This window comes from Coprinopsis cinerea, assembly GCF_000182895.1.
Source record: "Coprinopsis cinerea okayama7#130 chromosome 4 map unlocalized cont3.4, whole genome shotgun sequence".
Classification (NCBI taxonomy): Eukaryota; Fungi; Basidiomycota; class Agaricomycetes; order Agaricales; family Psathyrellaceae; genus Coprinopsis; species Coprinopsis cinerea.
Window position 1 is genome coordinate 2,967,177 of NW_003307541.1, and position 18,480 is coordinate 2,985,656.

The 18,480-nt window shown below is 52.3% G+C and overlaps 7 protein-coding genes and 1 non-coding gene across 8 annotated transcripts; 4 read left to right on the forward strand and 4 right to left on the reverse strand.

Annotated features, from left to right (window-relative positions):
• Positions 1-653: 653 nt before the first annotated feature.
• CC1G_14476 (hypothetical protein) lies at positions 654-1,330 on the reverse strand (the record flags this gene model as incomplete). Its single annotated transcript, XM_002911432.1, has 4 exons — positions 654-678; positions 924-1,021; positions 1,111-1,151; positions 1,297-1,330. 4 exons carry the CDS (start codon positions 1,328-1,330, stop codon positions 654-656), a joined length of 198 nt encoding a protein of 65 aa, XP_002911478.1.
• A 2,725-nt stretch (positions 1,331-4,055) lies between these two features.
• On the forward strand, positions 4,056-5,158 carry CC1G_06240 (hypothetical protein). Its single transcript, XM_001836601.2, has 3 exons — positions 4,056-4,764; positions 4,905-4,938; positions 4,995-5,158. The coding sequence occupies exons 1-3, from the start codon at positions 4,246-4,248 to the stop codon at positions 5,135-5,137; spliced, it is 696 nt and encodes a 231-aa protein (XP_001836653.1). The 5' UTR covers positions 4,056-4,245; the 3' UTR covers positions 5,138-5,158.
• An 892-nt stretch (positions 5,159-6,050) lies between these two features.
• On the forward strand, positions 6,051-6,809 carry CC1G_06241 (hypothetical protein; the record flags this gene model as incomplete). Its single annotated transcript, XM_001836602.2, has 5 exons — positions 6,051-6,091; positions 6,209-6,265; positions 6,377-6,411; positions 6,477-6,543; positions 6,599-6,809. The coding sequence occupies 5 exons, from the start codon at positions 6,051-6,053 to the stop codon at positions 6,807-6,809; spliced, it is 411 nt and encodes a 136-aa protein (XP_001836654.2).
• A 701-nt stretch (positions 6,810-7,510) lies between these two features.
• Positions 7,511-8,074, reverse strand: CC1G_06242 (hypothetical protein; the record flags this gene model as incomplete). Its single annotated transcript, XM_001836603.1, has 1 exon — positions 7,511-8,074. The coding sequence occupies one exon, from the start codon at positions 8,072-8,074 to the stop codon at positions 7,511-7,513; it is 564 nt and encodes a 187-aa protein (XP_001836655.1).
• A 513-nt stretch (positions 8,075-8,587) lies between these two features.
• CC1G_06243 (hypothetical protein) lies at positions 8,588-9,237 on the forward strand (the record flags this gene model as incomplete). Its single annotated transcript, XM_001836604.1, has 2 exons — positions 8,588-8,867; positions 8,918-9,237. 2 exons carry the CDS (start codon positions 8,588-8,590, stop codon positions 9,235-9,237), a joined length of 600 nt encoding a protein of 199 aa, XP_001836656.1.
• A 363-nt stretch (positions 9,238-9,600) lies between these two features.
• CC1G_20099 lies at positions 9,601-9,686 on the forward strand. The gene has a single exon. It is a non-coding gene; the product is annotated as a tRNA-Lys (tRNA).
• A 411-nt stretch (positions 9,687-10,097) lies between these two features.
• On the reverse strand, positions 10,098-11,740 carry CC1G_06244 (hypothetical protein; the record flags this gene model as incomplete). The annotated part of the gene is made up of 5 exons (XM_001836605.2): positions 10,098-10,210; positions 10,268-10,296; positions 10,329-11,099; positions 11,163-11,485; positions 11,540-11,740. 5 exons carry the CDS (start codon positions 11,738-11,740, stop codon positions 10,098-10,100), a joined length of 1,437 nt encoding a protein of 478 aa, XP_001836657.2.
• A 798-nt stretch (positions 11,741-12,538) lies between these two features.
• On the reverse strand, positions 12,539-14,610 carry CC1G_06245 (hypothetical protein; the record flags this gene model as incomplete). The annotated part of the gene is made up of 5 exons (XM_001836606.1): positions 12,539-13,102; positions 13,156-13,847; positions 13,898-14,051; positions 14,105-14,449; positions 14,503-14,610. 5 exons carry the CDS (start codon positions 14,608-14,610, stop codon positions 12,539-12,541), a joined length of 1,863 nt encoding a protein of 620 aa, XP_001836658.1.
• Between the last annotated feature and the right edge of the window lie 3,870 nt (positions 14,611-18,480).

Sequence of the window (18,480 nt, forward strand, 5' to 3'; positions counted from 1 at the left end):
GGAAATACTAACCGGGCTTAAGTTGGATCGCGTGAAAGTGATGACAAGTAGATCGCAATAGAGAGGCAAGTACGAGCGCAAGAGGATGAGCGGGGGAGGGGCAGAAAAACACTGGGGGAAAAGTGGGGGAAAAGTAGCTGGAATGTGCTAAAGAAAGCGGCGTCCTGCTGGTGTACACAAGCAGGACAGTCGCCCTTTTATATCGCTGCAGTGTGGGCTTATGCCATCAGACAAGAGATTTCAGAAATAGCCTTTTGAAGTAATTTTGAAGTTGTGGGCGGAAAAACGGTGGATTGGTATTTCTCGGGATTGGTTCCGAGGAACATTTTCCATCGGACTTTGGCAAGAAAGGAAGGCAGAAATTAGCGCCCGTCAAAAACATACCATAGAGGGTAGTTTTTGCTCTCATACCTTGAATGGCAAGTTTATTGGATTGGTTCGGAGGAACATTTTTGAAAGCTTCTCTCTGGATTGGTGTGAGCGAGGCGGTGCACCAAAGATGGCAAGTCCGTAAGGCGTACCATTGATTCCGGGGACGCTCATGCCCATAAATGTCGTCCCCGCCCATCATTTCCCCGCCTTTCGACGATTCGGCGGTGATTCTCCCCATCGCAGCCATCCAAGCCTGAAAAGTCCATCGATTTTCATTAAAATTACTCTTGCATAAAGATAACCCTTCTATAGTGATCTAGGAGTTGGTCAGTAAGTATTGTTTCAAGTGGATGGGATGGATCTCTTACCCAGAGGCACAGCGAGCGATGCGTCACAGCGACCGGTGTATGTGGGTCCACAAGGTCGGGACCGAGGCCTGATCAGGCAAGTGCGCTGCGGAGTTTGGAAGGCAGGCGTTGCCCGAGTTCCCCGGCGCCGTCGCTCCCCTGTTTCTGCCCCGCTTTGCGTTTTCCTTCTCCGCAACCACTCACCGCTTCCCACTTTTCTCCCCGCCCATCGACCAAAGCCTCTGTGAATCGTTTCCTGTTGGTTTTGCGTCCCTTCGCCGTTGTTTATTGCCACGTTGCACCTACTTACGCCGGCGCTTGGCAGTCATTAGTACCTGAGCGCCCGCGCCTTTTAGACGTTATGATGACACAACACCGCTCGAAAACTCACCCATATCGACACGTCCACACGCCATGCTACAGAAGCACGTACTAGAGGACAACGCTAGGTCCGGAGGACGACACGTCAGTGGAGGGGATAGGTTGTCAAGGGGGAGTGACGAAAGGTTGGGGGGAGGGACCCAACTGGTCCACTCTACAACCTTTATATACCCACTTCACGAGTCCACGGACATACGTCCCCTTTCGTGGGTTGCCGTGGGTTCTCTCATTCGTTGCTTATAAGCAACCTGATGTGGCGTGGACGCAGAGGTCAAACTTTGTTGGTGGACTGTACCCACAGTGTGCACCCACAGTCAATTTCTTCACTCGATCGCACTGGTTGCTTCTATGACGGCTTTACTGGTGCAGTGCAATGTCTACATCGGGCAATGTGGGGACTGCTTCTCATGCTGATTATCTACACCCTTGGGCTACTCGACGTCGACGTTTGCTCTCCGTCTCTCGAACATGGCAAAGAACAGCTGGGATTTCACGCGGGCTCGGTTCGGGAATTCAGGTGGTTCAATGTGTGGGCCTACTGATATCACTGGTTGCTAAACTTGCGCTACATCCCCATGGATCTGTCTCGAGTGTAGGCTTCCCATTCTACATTACAGTGCACCCACAGAATGATCTTTACCGCAGGTGAGCTGCGTGTTTCGTCGAATCTAACTTCATTAAACCTTGAGTCCTCCCTCCTTCACGTTCAATTCAAAGGTTGGTTCGGAGACTGAATCTATTCTTATCCTTCATATCAGAAACAGCCAACCGTCTCAGATAAGTCGGCTGACCACTTCAGTTTTCGCAGGGGCGTCCAATGTTTGCAATTGAGACGTCACCCTTTCCGAAAAAACGACGTCTTGGGCCTTTCGCTCACATAGCCCCTTCACCCTCCTAAGTAGCCGCTTTCCGCCGCAAAAACCTCTGTCACAGGAGCTCGCCCTAGTATTTCGAAGAGTCCCTTTGAATTCTTTGGCCTAGCAACACTTCTCGCTTATTCTAGGACTCCGGGCCCTGCGCGTATCAGACTCCGGTATTTAGCCCTTACCACCAAAAAAATCAGTTTCTCCGGTGTTGAGAAAACTCCGCTACCACCTACACCATCAACCATCAAGACACCGGGTTATAACTCAAAGATGACGGCCTTTTCGTGTTTCATGGTCTCCTGCCCCATCCAAGTACCACCGGTATTCCAACTCAACTCAGATCACCTCAAGGCTCGTTACGTTCCTTCCACGCGGGAATTTGGGTCGCATTTCGTATCTAGGGTCTCCCACTGGCGTCTAGCCAACGCTGTCTGTGGGCACGTCGGGTGGTCAGGCAGTGTGCTCCCAACGGATGCAGTTTCAATTTTTAGAATGCGCTTGAGTGACCGAGTTGGCTGGAGTCCGATTTTATCGAACCTTTGGTTGTTGGTACGGCTGAAGGGGTGCGAAATTACCGTGCCCTCGAGACGGATTCCATGCTAATATGGATATTGTAGACGACAGCCCTCGACCCTTCCATTACTTGGTGTACACTGAGGACCCACTGCGTTCAGGCGCCGAATAAATTAGCGCTAGAAAGTGAATGTGGCTGCAGGGTGCCTTTCTCGTGCGATTGGCCGATGGTCGCATTTTCCTTTCTTGCTAACCATTTTAGACGCCCAGGTGACTGCAGCTCAGTCGCGAGTTTTCGGCAACGCAAGGTGGTGGGGCTCGTTTTATGCAGATGGTGTGTCCTCCATTATGAACTGTCCAACCTTCTTTGACAGTTGTGTGTGTGTGAGAGGAACAGAGAAGCGGGAGAAGCTCTGTTTCTCTCCTTGGGCGCTTAGACGACATCGGAGCCGCGTTGGCGCCTATGTCAGCGGTGGGACATCGCGAATTTTTAGGACAGCCATACGCACTGCCGTCCTCGTCCTTGACAGCCCTGAGGGCGACCTGCCCCCTGAGTTTCTTGCGGGTAGTGCACCCCAGAAAGAGTGTACAGATACCTGGGTCATCTAATCTCTCTGTTATCACGAAATCCAAGCACAGAGTCTGTCCAAAGCGCTACGCCCACAGTTTTCCGAACTCGAAACTGTCTGAATCGTGTCTACATGCATTCAGCTTCCATAGCTTTCCTAAGTAATTCCCTTCTAGTCGGCCTTTAGATGGCCATAGCTTACGTTAAAACCTACTTGTACTACCAATTGAAGGAATTGTGGGCTTCGTGATACGTTACTTGAGCCTTCTTCTTCACTGTGGACTTCGAAATGGGTGGCATCTGACCTCCAAGATTGAGCCTTTAGGTCCACGAACTTGTCAATAGCATGATGGAACCCTAGACCCCTTCGGAGGTCCTTGGGACAGTTATTTCTGAACTTCCTTCCACCATGAACGGAATACCTCGAGCTCCTCCTTAAACTGGTAATAGGCGCCCACTGTTCGCCAAGTACGATCGACCAGAATGTCGTCATCGGCCTACTCGGACACTCAGAGGCCCACACGGAATCAACGGTTTGCGAGTGGGTCTATTCTGTTGGTTTGTATGCAGTAGTCTGCATCTGCGACCTATGGTATACCCAGAGGTCCCGCTCAAATCTCTTTTGAGAGTCAACATACGTCGCTCGATAGGGGCCGAGGGGCTATCGGGGGCGTCCATTTGCTTCCGGCCAGGCCAAGAACTAATGAGTCAACTTCTCCCCCGCGTATCTTATCGTCACGATTGTCTCCAAGGTGCGCGATGCATCCTGCTAAGGCATATTTTGGCTCTCAAGATATTCGAGATGCGCGAGGATCTACAGTGGAGCTTACACGTACCCCCTTTGGCGCCGCGTTGAGAAAACCTGGGGCAAGACAGGAGCTCTCTTTCCAAAAATGGGTGTGGTCACAGCACCTCCCAATTCGAGTGGTCGCTTCGCACAATCACACTTTTGCCTCGACCCGTCCGCATTTCTGATTTCTGACTCCTCTGCTCTTGATACGCAACCACCATCATCCACCGCTACCCTGCCCTACACACTCAAACTTTCCGAATAACACACAACAGAGAGTTCAGCTAAGCAGGATATACAACCAAGCAAGCTCGCTGTTTGACCCTACACATCGCACACAAGAGGGCCCGTCGTCGTGTACCCCAGGGCTCCCACAGAACAGACAGACCACACAAGCAGAGACATAACATGGCGACCACCACCAACTCGTTCTACTTCCGCAGGCGCCGAATTGGCCGAGCAGCTTCCCCACCCACCTGGGCCTGCTACGAGCAAATCCGCTACGACGAGGGCGGCGACTACTCGGATAGTGACTCGGACTCGTGCTCTGAGGACGAAGAGGACTATTCGCACATTATCGGAGGAGCAGGGAGGAGATCGGATGAGGTCGTGTCGGATGGTCGTCGGGTCTCTCAGGGTGGGATAGATACCGACGACATCGACATGGACATGGGCGACGAGGATGACGGCGATGAGGGGCCCAGGGCCCAACATCGTCGAGACTCTGCTGACAGTATGAGTGACAATCAGCAGGCGGCAAAGGATGTGAAGGGCAAGCAGAAGGCTGTGGACCCAGAGCCTGAGCAACAGCCACAGCCGCCGATTGGGAGGAGGGGCCGCCAGGCGAAGAGGAGGGAGCGGCAGCCGGTGTATTCTCTGAGGCCTATCCTGACTATTCAACGTAGTCAAGGGTTCGTCTGGAACCAGGTATGTACTCTGCACCGTTGAATCCGCTCCTTTGCTGCTTGCACCATGAAATGGTGGAGCGCCATACTACAGGCGCCGTCGCCTCCTCGTGTTTTGCACGCCCTCTTTGTCGCATGGCTGATGCGTTTCTTATGTTTTAGGATCTATTCGTACCTCCGTACATCAAGGATCGATGTGAGTGTTATCGATCCATAGCGAACCACCGCCAATGCTGATGGATCGTCGTATAGATATTGCCTCGACCTCACCTCCCAACTCTCATGGATTCATTTCCACATCGGTATCTTCAACTAATTCTGCAATGACGGACTACGAAGTAGAAGTTGTGGAGATTCGCATCAAGGACGGCGAGCTAGAAGATATCATTCCTTAGAAGGTCACTGCGCAAGTCTGCAACACTCGCCTTCCGGTACATGCTTTCCCAACACCGCTTCCTATGGATTTCTCCATCAGCTCTTTTCTCCACAACCCCCACTCATTTGTACATCTAATTCCCCACTTCCTTCCTATCATCTCCCTTGGGACACGGCGCATCCAACATGCACCTTGAACTCCGTCTTTCTCATTTGCATCACCACACCGCATCGTAAACTGTTATTGTATTATTAGCTTTCTGACTCCATCCTTATACGACTCTCTTCGTTTCTCTCCCGATATTGGACAGCATCCCATTGTTCGTCAGTTCGTCTACATAGCCTTCCTCATCATTCACTCTAGTGCACCGCATCGCGTTCTTTCTGGCCTGGGGGTAGATGTGTCTTTTGTATATATTGCTAAGCTTTTTTCAACTGTCCTTTCTTCTGGTGTATAAGTTCATATCAGGTACCCAAATATAAGTTGTTCTTCCGACCCACGCGTTGGCGGCCTGGCTGGCTGGCTAACTGCATTGCCCCTTTCCAGGCTTAATGAGGTTCGGAACCCAGGTCCGAAAGCCATATAGGGAAGGTTGGTCTCACGCCCCTGTCCGCACCGCCGTCCACGCGGAGCGCCGCTCGTCATCGACGTTCTTTCCCATTCCCCCACACCGCTAGAACGCTAACCGGCTTTGTCCCTTTTTCTCTTTCGATATTGGATACGTTCAACAGGATTAAGGACTAGGAAGGAATCTGCACAAGGACCGGCTCAACTACATTCCAAATCTCCACTCGATTACCTACAGAATCCATTCGCAAACCAGGTCAAACTCTAGAAGGACTGAATGGTCTCTTTACTCTCAAGCTGCTTTCCATTTATTAAACGGGAGACGAAGAGGGTGGGAGATACGTTAGAGGGGTGTGTGTTCTGCAATGTTGACCAGAGGCCTGATAACTTCAAGATTGTTTGGCAGGTATGTCACATGTTCATTGGATTCTGCATTTGTTTTCCCTGGGCTGTACTTGGGCTTCAACGACTCGCGATGCGATTTCTACTGTTGAGGAGAAAAATGAACTAAAGCCGTTTGTAGGACGACGTATTCGTTGCGTTTGAAGACCGTAGCCCGTCCGCCAAACACCATATCCTGGTGTGTCCAAAGAAGCATGTAGGTAATGTCATGCTTCCTGCTTTACACCACAGCCTTCAGAGGCAAAGGCGTATACTGAATGGAACTCACTATCTTCGACCTTGCAGATAGCATAAAGTCATTAACGAAAGATGATACACAATTCCGTGAGTCCTATCTAACGCTCTCTCCACGCACCCCAACACTCATTCACCCCATACAACGCCTGTAGTGAAAGACATGCACCAAGCCGGAATAGGCATCCTCGACAGACTCAACATCCCAGAGCACGAACGGAGGTTCGTATCTCCTCTCGCCACCCCATCATTCCTTAACATCGGACAATGTATGCAGAATGGGCTTCCACATTCCACCATACAACTCCATCGACCACCTGCACCTACACGTCCACGCTCTGCCGTACAAGTCGGCGTTTAGGGCTTTGAAGTATCCTGTGGTGAAAGGGTGGGGCCCGTATCATAAGGGCCTGTCGTGGTTTGCGGAGATTAGACAGTCGATTGCGGTGTTGGAGTCGGGGAGGAGGGTGGGGGTGCTGCCTTGCTAGACTATCCCTGGCTGAGGTGTGACGGGGGTATTCCAGCATGCATCGATGTGGATCTCGGTGCTTTAAGTTGTCTAGCAGGTTCCATTGGACTCTGGAGAGACGGCTTGAACGTGTCAGGGGACGTGCCTTGGACATGCACTGTCGCTTCCATGATATACACCAATTCGCCTCGCTGCTTAATATTAATTTGGTCAACTAACAGATGGCGTGTCCTGTGGGCTTGGTTTACCCGGCCTTACCAGCAGACTGGTTGCACGAGGCGACGGCAGTACGACGGTTCTCCAGCAGAATTGTCGACAAGCTCGATTACATCTGGGGGTGATTCTTCTCAAAGCCTCGCGCCATGCCCGACTTCCGACGCACTACCTGAACGATACCTGCGGGTGCTCGGTGGATCAAGCGATAGTGGAAGTGCGAGTGCATTGCCCACTGACAGAGCCACCTTTGCCTGGCGAAGACCTTAGCTCAAATCATTGTTCTAGTGATCTTGCTGCGTACATCAGGTGTTTCGTATACCGCACAAGAGATTTAAATTGAGAGGAAAATGCAAGTATAAAAAAGAGACTGCATAGTATAAAGAGAGACTGCATATGATAAAGAGAGACTCCATATGATAAAGAGAGACTTCATATTGTTAGGCTCTAAATTATGAGAGGGATGGCATAGGAGGACATAAAATGGCATAGAAAGCGCCCGGGCGCTTAATTCATATCGATAGCAACATCAGCCTGCCAAACGTTCTCATACACGTTACGAATTCCGACCAACACCAGCTTCTGGAACTGAATGTCGCCTACCTGGTAGTTTGGGTCTGTCCCTCGGGTGTTCTTGTGAGTATCACAAAACTCGGCAAAGACACTCGCAATGGCTTGGGCGACTTCAGCGCGATTATAGTTAACAGGGCCTGTTGTAACGATATGGAGTCTTCGAACGTACTCAAGGTGGTCGTAGCCGGGCCATTGGATGCGGAATGTGATGGGCGAAGTGTCAGGGGGGAAGACCTGGTCGAAGCCGCGCACCATCATCTTCGCGAGTTCGGTGGGGCTCCTGTCCTTGATACTAAGTTCGACCATGGGAATACCTTGGTTGAAGCGGCCTACGTAGTCGATGGGAACTGCAGGAGGAAGCGCCCTTGAAGTGCCGCTGGGCATGAAGATGGGCTGAGGAACGCGACGCCGACGGTGCGAGCCGAGAGCTGCGTCGAGGGCGCTGTAATCGGAAACTTGGGCGGCGTTGATTGCAGGGTGGAGTGGGTTGCGGGTCATGTTTGAAGATTCAAGCTTGTGTTCGAGTGGTAGTGGTATTCGTGTGGGTTGGTTGTACTGGGCTGTTGTCTATCCTCGCTCCCAAACCGGTAGATTTTATACGCTAGCCCATGGTCCAAACAGTAGTGTGCGCCTTGACGCCTCCGAGTGCGCAACGCTTTGGGTGCGTCTAAGCGCCTCGAGAATAAGCGCCCTTCCGCCCGCCATCAGCTGCTCGGACCTTTCCTTGGGTTTCCTCCTTGACGCTTGTACTTGAAATAGTGATGGGCTAGGAGCATGACTGCTACTTGCGTCGATTCACTTGGGCCTCATTTCCTCTTTGGTGCCAGAGAATTAACTGTTGTCGAGTGTTGTAACGGCCGGGTTCGAAGAACTGCACAGTTGGTGTTGATGCTGTTGGGTGGCTGTCATCAAGGTCACATGCAAGACGACGCGATACACGGTGTAATCCTCCAAATATTTAGGCGACGCGCATTCCCTTTCTGCGCCCAACTATCACCTTCTCATGACGAAATGTCTGAATCGAGTTGTACCTCAAGCAAGGTTACCTTGTCTGTTCAACCCAAGCGCAAGGACGGCGTGAAGGCCGCAGGCGCTCAGTCGCGAGAACAGGTATCATTGACGGACGAGAGCGTCAAGATTTACTGCAGAGACAAGCTCGCTGAGGAGAAGGTCAAGGCCGAGGCTGCCGTTCAGGTGGCCAAGCTAAACATGGAATCGGCCATCCGGGTGGCCGAAGCGCAGGCCCAAGCGCAGACCGAAATCTGCATGTGGGCGCGTGATGCAATGCAGGGTGCGCACGAATCGGTGCCTTCTGTTATATGGACTGACCGAGAATTCAAGGAGGAGAGAATCTACAAACAATCACTCAGTTTTTAACCGCCTTATCCGGCCTCGACACGTCGAACATATCCCTGAAGGCTTTGAAGCAAGTCAAGTCATATCAAGCCAAGTTGGACCAGCGGGCGAGCGCCTTGAATGCGCCAAACAAGCGCCCTCATATCGAAAAGCCTTCCGCTGCTGGTAATGCCGGCCTTGGCGATCAACTCATCCAGCCATCCGGCGAAAACCCTTCCGCCGTCGCTGCTGGTAATCTCTGCCTTGGCAATCAACTCATCCAGCCATCCGGCAACCTGGCATCAGCTGCTCGGACCTTGCCTTGAGTTCCCTCTTTGACGCTTGTACTCAATACAGTAATGTTCTAGGAGAATAACTAGTGTCTGGGTACTTAGACCGATTCGCTTGGGCCTCGTTTCCTCTTTGGTGCCAGAGAATTACCTGTGACTGTTGTAATGGTTCAAATTCATTGCCGTCTATCTCTCCCTCAGTTTTCTTTCTCTCAAAAAATTATCTATGCCCTAAGCACAAATCTGCACTCTACACCATAGGCAATGGCAGACAACCAAGAGCCAATGGTCGTCGGTGGTCGTGCGGAGATCGAAACGGAGCAAAGCGCTAAGCGCTTGCTCGTACTGTCGTTATTGGAGGCTGCGCCTCGAGAAAAGCCAATGGGTTTCAATACTATCGCCCGCCTAGCTCAATCGGATAGAGCGTCAGACTCTTACGTAAGCAAGGCATCTGAAGGCTGCGAGTTCGACCCTCGCGGTGGGCTACTTTCCTATTCCTTTTTTCAAAGGGTTTTGCTCTGCCAGGCTGCGTAAAACCAGAACTGTATAGTCTTTCGGCCGTCATACGAATTAGGCGCCCATCATGACTTAGTCTTCTGCCGCAGTGCAAGATGCAATAGATGATACCAATGTACCCAAAGATTTATCCCATTCTTCCAGTTTACCGATAAACAAAAAAGTGTACAATACTTCACAACAGCCAGGTAATAAATTACGGACCACTCGAACTCGCCTCCGAGCATTTGTGAAACGCGTGGTTCCACCCAATCGTCTTAAGGACGACACCACCACAAAGACTGAAACCCAGTCTACATTCCTTTGCTTTGTTTTCATGTCGTAACGCCACGAACTCCGCTATGGTGTTTATATAGACGTCTGGCCTGACCTGGAAACACTCAGGTATCAAGGCGGTCGACGGTGCTTCTACGGGTAAGGGTGATGGCCATACCGGGGTAAGGGAGAGGAGTTGGAGGCGTGGGAGGCGGCAGAGTCGAGAGAGAACTTCGGTCTGTGAGCAGGGCATCTTTAGAAAGTGCAGAAGAAATCATTATGCTCGAGTACGCACCAGGGTTGGCCGGCTTTGGTTGTAAAAGACTTGAGCTGTCAGTTGCCGTAGCACGACGCACTGTCCGATCCACGAGGCATATTCTGGCATCAAGCACCACTCCTCGTTGACATCCGAATCTGGCGCTTCGAGCGACAACATCTCGAGCGAGTACCCGTGCTGCGGCAGCCCATCTCGACACAGAGCTGTCATTAATTCCTTCCTCGAACTCTCCTTCCCCTCCGCCGCAAATACAGACCGCAGGTGCAATTCGCGCAGTCCCGTGTAAGTGAGCAGGTATTCAATGAGTTCGAAAGAGAGGTTGCCGACTTTGATCACTTGGAGTTCGAACGAGTGGGCGGAGAAGAATTTCCAGAGGGGCCGGATGTCCGCTTGGCCGTTCGTGATATCGAGCGAGACAAGATTCTTCAACGCACCCCAGGTGTGCATCTCCTTTGAAAGCATCGGGTAGGCCAGACGAATCGACGTCAGAGGCAAAACGCCGCCATTCTCCTTCAAGCACTTCTTCGTCTCCCCGTCTCGGATGAACAAGTCGTCGAGGGTCGTTATGCGCGGGCCCTGTATCAGGAGCGGTGTGAAGGAAAGCTCTTCCAAGTCCGGCGAGCCTGCTATTATCTTGCGGAGATGCGGGATGGTTTCGCATGTGATGGGTCGGAAGTAGTCCCCTGATTCAAAGTGGAGGCGTTTGAGCTTGAGGTCATGGAATTTGTCGAAGGGGAAGAGGGTGGAGTGGGTCCAGCGGTCGAGGTAGAGGTAGAGGCTGTCGAGATGGGGGAGTGCGGCCAGGGCATCGCACATACTGCTGTATGGGTCGCTGACTTTGACGCTCCAGCTGCACTTGCGCGAATTAGCGTCCAGTGGTTATACTACTACTACGGAGAGAAGTTGGACGTACTGTACAGTCGTTATGTTCCTCAACGCACGCAAAGCAGGAGCCAGATAGCTCTGCTGTATTGGCCGAAGCCCTTGGTCAAGATCCGTTTCCTGCCAGTTACTCTGGGCTGGGTGGGTGAACGGGACCAAGTTGGCGATGTGCAAGGTCTTCGCCACCCGGGAGACGCGAGATTTGCCTGTTGACAATTGTCGGAGAAGTGCGCCGGTTCTCTGCGAACCATATTGAGTGCAGTTGATGGAGATTTCACTGAAGAGTTGGTCTAAAAGCAGTTCGTCCAGTCGGTAGCATACTGCTCTGAGGGTCATTAAGTCCTCTCGATCGAGCTAAAAGGCTTGGTTAAGCTTCCTTTTAGAAAGATAAGGGTGAGATAGACTTACAAAGAAGAGAATCCGATCCAAAAGCTCGTATGGCAGTTCCAATAGAGGACTAGCCTGCAGCGGTCGCACATCCTTCCCCATTCCAGCAAAAACCTTTGCAATCTTCGAGGATAGACTGCGCCTTTCCTCTCCGTCCTCCTTCTCTGTCTCCAGCTTCCCTGCAGCTGCCAGCGACCGCAACATTTTCCATTTGGATGCCATCTTGAGGGTTCAGAATAAGGAATGGTGTCCACACAGAGCGACAAGTCCAGATCCGGGCTCCAGTTGTGCCTGGCATTCAGTTGGCCGCCAAGGGGTCTGTACTATTTGCCCCTGTTTGCCGGGTATCCGTTATGTTCAAGTCAGACAGGGATGCGGGTTATTCGCCGGTATCGTCGAAAGCCATTGCGGTGTCGTTGAGGAGCGCTCTAGCAGCGTTATTTGGTGGAGAATTGACGTTAAAGTTCGAGAGAAAGAAGAATCGGACTGGGTTCCGTTGCCGAACTGGTGAGCACAGTTGACGCCATTGTTTGCACCGAAGGACGAAGGTACACACGCCCGCGGCCACCCTCCCAGTGGGCGTTTATGGACATCAGCACTCATATCAGTTGTTGCTGAATGTCTTGTGGCTTATCGTTATGGATGGAGAGTCGACTTATGTCCCGTCTCGTGTATCCTAACGCAGAGGTGGCCAGTCCTGGGGCATATCATCGTCCCCCGAATCAGCCCTGGACAGGTCTTGACTCGTTATTCTATTCAAATATCCGCCGCTCTAACCGAGAGTCACCGAGTCCCACCCCTGGGTTATCTCTGCTTAGGGCGATCAGTGGCAAGGTACTGAGCAATGAGCAGTAATGGAGATACTAGTACGTTGGCCTCACAAACAGAGCACATGATATAGGTATATATATTACATCACAATACAGCAAGATACACAAGAGAGTTCATTCCAAAGAGTAAACAGAGACTACTGGTACAAGTAATCAACGAGCGTCCATCACCAGCTTACGGGGATGCCACTTAGGCATTGAGGGTGACCTCAGCCCAAGGGAGTTCGCCTGGCACCTTGGCGTCCCATTCAGCTTCGACAACCACTTTCGCGCCAGCCGCAACCTTCCACCTCCACTCGAACATCCCATCATGACTTCCCTTGACTACATCCCCATCCCTCTTGAACCACACAACACTCAACCCATTCTCCAGCTTGACCACCTCCCCGTACTTCGCAGCAGCCAATCCCTGAGGCCTGCGCAACACAACCTGCCCAGCCTTATCTTCGCAAGTCGGGATAACATCTCGAACAACGAGGTCGTCAATATCGAACGTATGCTTGTTGTGAATATGGATTTTGGTAAAGTAAGTAGTCGTGTTGGTGGTTTCGGCAAAGGCACCCCCGTCGGATTTGGTGTTCTTGGAGGTACGAGAGTAGACGACTTTGGTTGACGGATCGTCGCCGAGGGTGCATTCGAAGTATTCGCCGGTGTTGATGTCGCTGATCCAGGTGGAGGATACGAAGCTGTCGTGGAAGATGACGCGGACTGGACCGGGGAGAAGGCGATAGTCGCTGGTGTTCTTGACGCGGCACTGGAAAGAGTCGATCAGTGTCAAGACAGAAAAGCATAAACAGATTGGCATACCTGGAGGTAAACGCGAGCATCGACCTTGGGAACAGTGATGTATGAGATCACGGCTTCGAATGGAAGGACAGCGACCGAGACTTGGTGGTCAATACCATCACTGGGGATGGTGGACTGCCCATGAACACCAAAGGTCACCGCGACAGGAGTCTCGTTGACGATGGTCGTGGGCTCGGTAGGAGCGGGGTTTGTATCCCCGTCGGCGGGTGGGTTGGCCTCGGAAGGATCGACTTGCTCGAAAGCCTCATCCGACTCCGCTGGTGGCGGTTGGACGCTAGGCGCAGCGGTCGGGGTCCCACCGAATGACGAAGTCGAAGTTGCAGGTGCAGGTGGGGGTGGCCGGTAACTGAACAGGCCCCCACTGGTGTGAGCAGCATTGCCAAAGGCGCTCGTTTGAGCTTGCTGCTGCTGCGGTGGGGGTTGCTTAGTTGAACCAAAGGAGGCGCTGTTGTTAGGTGCGCCAGCAAAGTGATTGAACACCCGCCTTCGAAGCTTGACTGGCTTCAGGGAGGGGATGGAGCGCGACTCGCCGCCAGACGCCGTGCTGAGTGTGAGGGCGGTGTTGTTCCAATCCTCGCCGGTGTGTTGGTTGACCCTAGCACAATACAGCAGTTTGACGAGCGGCGAAGGCTTCCCTGCATCAGTCTTGGCATATAATTCGTATGTTGGCTTCCATTGGGCATCTTTGACGACTAGACACGAGGTTAGCGTAGAGAATGGTGGTAAAAAAGGGGCATCGCACTGTAGGTAAGGACGAGGTCCAACTGAACTTCGCTATCGGCAGCGAGAACCACGTCAACGCGCCCATGGGAGGTCCCTTTCTTCGTTTTGGTCTTTTTCTCTTCGTCTGCGATCTTCTTGTTGATAACACGAAGCTCGTCATTGAACTTTGCGATCTAAGAATAATTAGAACCTGGGCCCATGGAGGAAAAACAAAAGGATCATATACCTCCTCCAAAATCTTCTGGTTCTGTTTGACATAGCTTTCCATGAACTGAAGCAGTTGAGTAGGAGCTACGTGCTCCCCATTGAGTGAGTTTGCATACTTGTTCAAGAGCTGGGCCTCAGTCTCTCGAACTGCCTTACGCTTCTCAATGGCGCTCCTCTCAACGTTCAGGGAGCGGATAAGCTCTGCAGAATCATCAAGGGTGCTCGCAGCAAAACCACCACTTCGGGATTGCTCAACCGTACAGACAACATCATGAAGGCGAACATCACCTAGCCCAGAGACTCGAACCGAGTGGGTATCGATCGAGCTCGACAGGCCGCGTATCTCTAGTTTACTTTGTCCTTTCTGGAGTTGAGGTTAGCATGGGCGCGATATCAGACATACAGAAATGAGCTTACATCTACAGTGACCTTGAAAGTCCTGACCACCTCAGCCTTGGAAGACTTAAAGACGGTGACGGACTTGATGGGGTGTTCAGCAGCTTTCAAGGCGATGAGGGTGGTCATGGCGGTGGTCAGGTCTAAAGAAAGGAAAGCCCCAGCCCTTGCTTTAAAGCTCTGCGCAGTGCGGAGCCGTCCTTTGAATTCGAATCAGATTGAGTCGTTCGAAGGCTGCGGTCAACTGCGGTAGCGAAGGACTTGGGGGAGTCATTAATTCGGTTGATTCCGAGCTTGGACTTCATTCTGCCGTACTTCGGCAAAGCGTGAAATTTCAATCGGAGAACAGTTCGAACGGGAAGGCCCGGAGAGGTGCCGCGGGATCGGCGCTTGTGTTTCCTCGACGTCCATACGTTCCTCTGCCGATTCAGTGCCTCCGAACTGTACGATTTCAAGTCGTTTCGATGCTTTGAATTACGCGCCTAGAGCGTACCTGACCCTGAGAGTGGCTGCGCCTGTAATGATCTGTTGAAGAATTTCGGCGAGAGCTCGTAGCTTCGCTGTACCAAGCTCTCTGGTAGAGCTCCTTCTTATTTGTCCGTCCATCCTTTCGTTATTGTGTATGGACTATCTTAGGGCTTGGTCTGGGATGAGTTCGGACTCATCTGGTATATACCTTTTATCCTACTCGATTACATTAGCTACTCGAATTTGTATATAAGCGTATGTACAACGAATCGATTCGACATTGAATTCGTTCCCCACAGTTCTAGTTTCCTAAGAGGTTATGAGCCCCGGTTGCTTGTAATCTTCTGAAGACACTTACTTTCGACTTCAATCTCACTAGTGATTTTCCTCTCGTCTTTTTGCGCGCTTTTTCTCTTTACTCGTTATCTTGACTGTCGACTATCAACACACCATGTCTACCGACCCGACTGGCGCTGCCTCGTTCCGTTTGGAGCCGCTCAACGCTACCAACTGGATGCCCTGGAAACGTCGCATGCTCGCTGTCCTTCGCGAGCTCCAACTCGACAAATACGTTACTGGCGACTCCCAGACTGCTCCTACCGAGTCTGCTTTGCTCCCCGCCTGGACTGCGGGTGAATCAAAGGCCCGCACCCGCCTTGAACTCGCTATTGGAGATAGCGAGATGGTGCACATCTTAGGCGCTACAACAGCCGCCCAGATCTGGTCCCAGCTCTGCCAACTCAAGGAGACGAAGGGTCGTCTTGGAATTCTGGCAACTCGCAGAGCTTTGTACCGTGCCGCTATGGAGGAGGGTGCTGACCTCGTCGAACACATCTCCACCCTCCGTGCTTACCAAACCGAGCTGGCGTTGATGGAGAACGCAGTTTCGGAGGAGGACTTCGCCATGGTCCTCATCACTTCGCTGCCGGAAAGCTGGGACGGATTTACCAGCTCGTATTTTGGGACCCAGAGCGCGAAGGAAGATGCCAAGCTGGTGGCGAGCGACATCATTCCCCTCCTGATCGAAGAAGATCGGCGTAGACGCACCCGCGATGGGAGCTCCGCCCACTCACTCCAATCGCGATCCAACACCTCCCACAATAACCCCGGATCAGCTCGAGCGACATCGACGAAGGAGTGCTTTAATTGTCGGAAGAAGGGCCATGTGAAGAAGGACTGCTGGGCCAAGGGAGGTGGTATGGAGGGAAAGGGTCCGCGTGGGAGGAGAAGGGGACATAGGGCGAACCAGGCTGGTCAGAATCCCTCCGACATTAACAACGCGGTCGCAGTTACATACATGGCCCACCCCATCACTAAAGTCAACACCACCAAACTTGTCTGGTACCTGGGAGTCCGGTTCGACAGCCCACATTTGCACCCAACGAAACGCCTTCATCGATTATACACCCCTTCGTAATGCCACTGTCCAGGGTATCGGCCCAGCTGCTGCTATTGTCGAAGGTCGCGGATCAGTCGTGCTCAACTTCAAAGTCGGAAACGCCATCACTCCGCATTTGATCCGCGACGTGTTATACATCCCGACTGCACCGAATTGCCTCCTCTCGTTGAGCCGTTTCGACGAGAGTGGAGGCGTGGTGAGCTTTGGTGCTGGGCAGTGCAAGTTGGTGGGAGCAGGTGGGAAAGTGGTTGGTACTGGGAGGCTGGCGAACCGACTCTACAAACTCGACGCTCGCGCCGAATTACATCCGGACAAAGTTCTTTTGCTTGGCGCTCGAGCAAAGAAGACTTGGGACGAACTCCACCGCATTTTCGGACATATCGGCATTTCGACGCTGGAGAAGATGTACAGCCAGAAGCTCGTGACTGGGCTAGAAGTCGACGAGTCTTCCATTCCCTCTCCCACATGCACAGACTGTCTTGGTGCAAAGTTTACCCATCACCCACACCCTAAATCCGCTTCTCATCGTTCGCAAACTCCCGGAGAAGGCTACCATTGCGATGTTTGGGGTCCCTGCAGGACCCGATCCATCTGGGGCAATCGGTACTTCATTTCCTTCACGGATGACGCCACCCGACATGTCGATCTGTACTTCATGAAGACGAAGGATGAGGCAGCTGGATGGGTGGAGAAGCACATTGCCAAGGTGGAGAGGAAATTCGAGAAGCCACCTGCCTGGATTCGTGTCGATAATGGCAGGGAGCTTGTCAACGAACGTACCAAGACCTTTTGTGCCAAGAAAGGAACCGAGATCCACACCACAGCCCCTTATTCCCCTTCCCAGAATGGTGTTGCTGAGCGCCTTAATCGCACACTCCTGGAACTAGTTCGCGCCATGCTGATTGGAGGCAAGCTCCCGGCTTTTCTCTGGGACGAGTGCATCCTACACGCTGTCTATCTTCGGAATCGAGTTCTTGTCAGCGCTCTACCCGGCACCACACCTTACGAGGCGTACCACGGCATCAAACCCGACGTTTCCCACTTACGAGAGTTCGGATGTGACGTCTGGGTCCTCGACGAATCCGATAAACGTTCGAAACTTGATCCCAAGGCCAACAAGATGGTGTTCTTAGGGTTCTTGGATGGTGCGAGGGCTATTCGCTATTACGATGCCTCAAAACAAAGGGTCCAAGTCTCCAGGAACGTCGCTTTCAATGACAATCCTGTTGAGGTGATTATCCCTGGTCCTCATCTCGAGGAGGAGCTCGGAATCGACGATGAGCGCTCTGAAACCGAATCCCAAACCTCATCTGTCGAAGTCGAGACGATTCCCAGTGACAATGGCGACCCTCTTCCGTATCTCCGCTACACCCCGTCTCCTTCACCTCAACCCGAGCCTGCACCAACACCTACACCAACGCCTAAACCGTCGAAATCATCGAAACCGACTCCAGACGCCCCACCACCCTTGACCTCCATGTCCGACTCGCAGCTCCGATCTCTACGTCCTCGAAACGATCTCGACTACAAGCTAATCAATAACCCGCAAGCTCGCAAGCCTGCCGAGCGCGATTGGAGGAGAGAGACGCAGAAACGCGACAAGGCTCGAAGGACCAAGCTCGCTCGACAGCTCCCTTCTCCCTCCAACTCAGATGGGTACCAAACCTTCCTCATTCATCATTTCGTGACTATGGAGGAGGAAGAGGACGTCGATGCTCGTGTTCTCTCACTCACACCAACCAATCCCTCGCATATCCTCGAAGAAATCGGCTCCCACTCTCCTCCAACCATTCCTACTCGTTATCCAGTCACCATGGAGGAGATTGTCGATGAAGACGCTCACTTTTCGTCGCTTCCACCCCTTTCACCTACTGCTATCATTGAGCAAGTCCAGGACTCCGAACCTTCGCTTCCCAAGTCTGCCAAGGACGCTCTTGAAGGTCCTGAGTCGAAGGAATGGAGGAGTGCGATTATGGAGGAGCTGAGGATGCTAGAAAAGATGGGGACATGGGAGTTGGTGGATTTACCTGCGAACCGAACGCCTGTGGGCAACCGATGGGTCTTTGCGAAGAAGAAGGACGACCAGGGACGTGTTATACGCTACAAAGCGAGACTGGTCGCCCAGGGCTTCT

Excerpts from the sequence above, each read along its gene's own strand:
- CC1G_06240 (XM_001836601.2), top strand. The coding sequence starts at position 4,246 with ATGGCGACCACCACCAACTCGTTCTACTTCCGCAGGCGCCGAATTGGC. Across the intron at positions 4,765-4,904 it reads AAGGGTTCGTCTGGAACCAG|GATCTATTCGTACCTCCGTA; the intron begins GTATGTACTCTG and ends CTTATGTTTTAG. Across the intron at positions 4,939-4,994 it reads TCCGTACATCAAGGATCGAT|ATATTGCCTCGACCTCACCT; the intron begins GTGAGTGTTATC and ends ATCGTCGTATAG.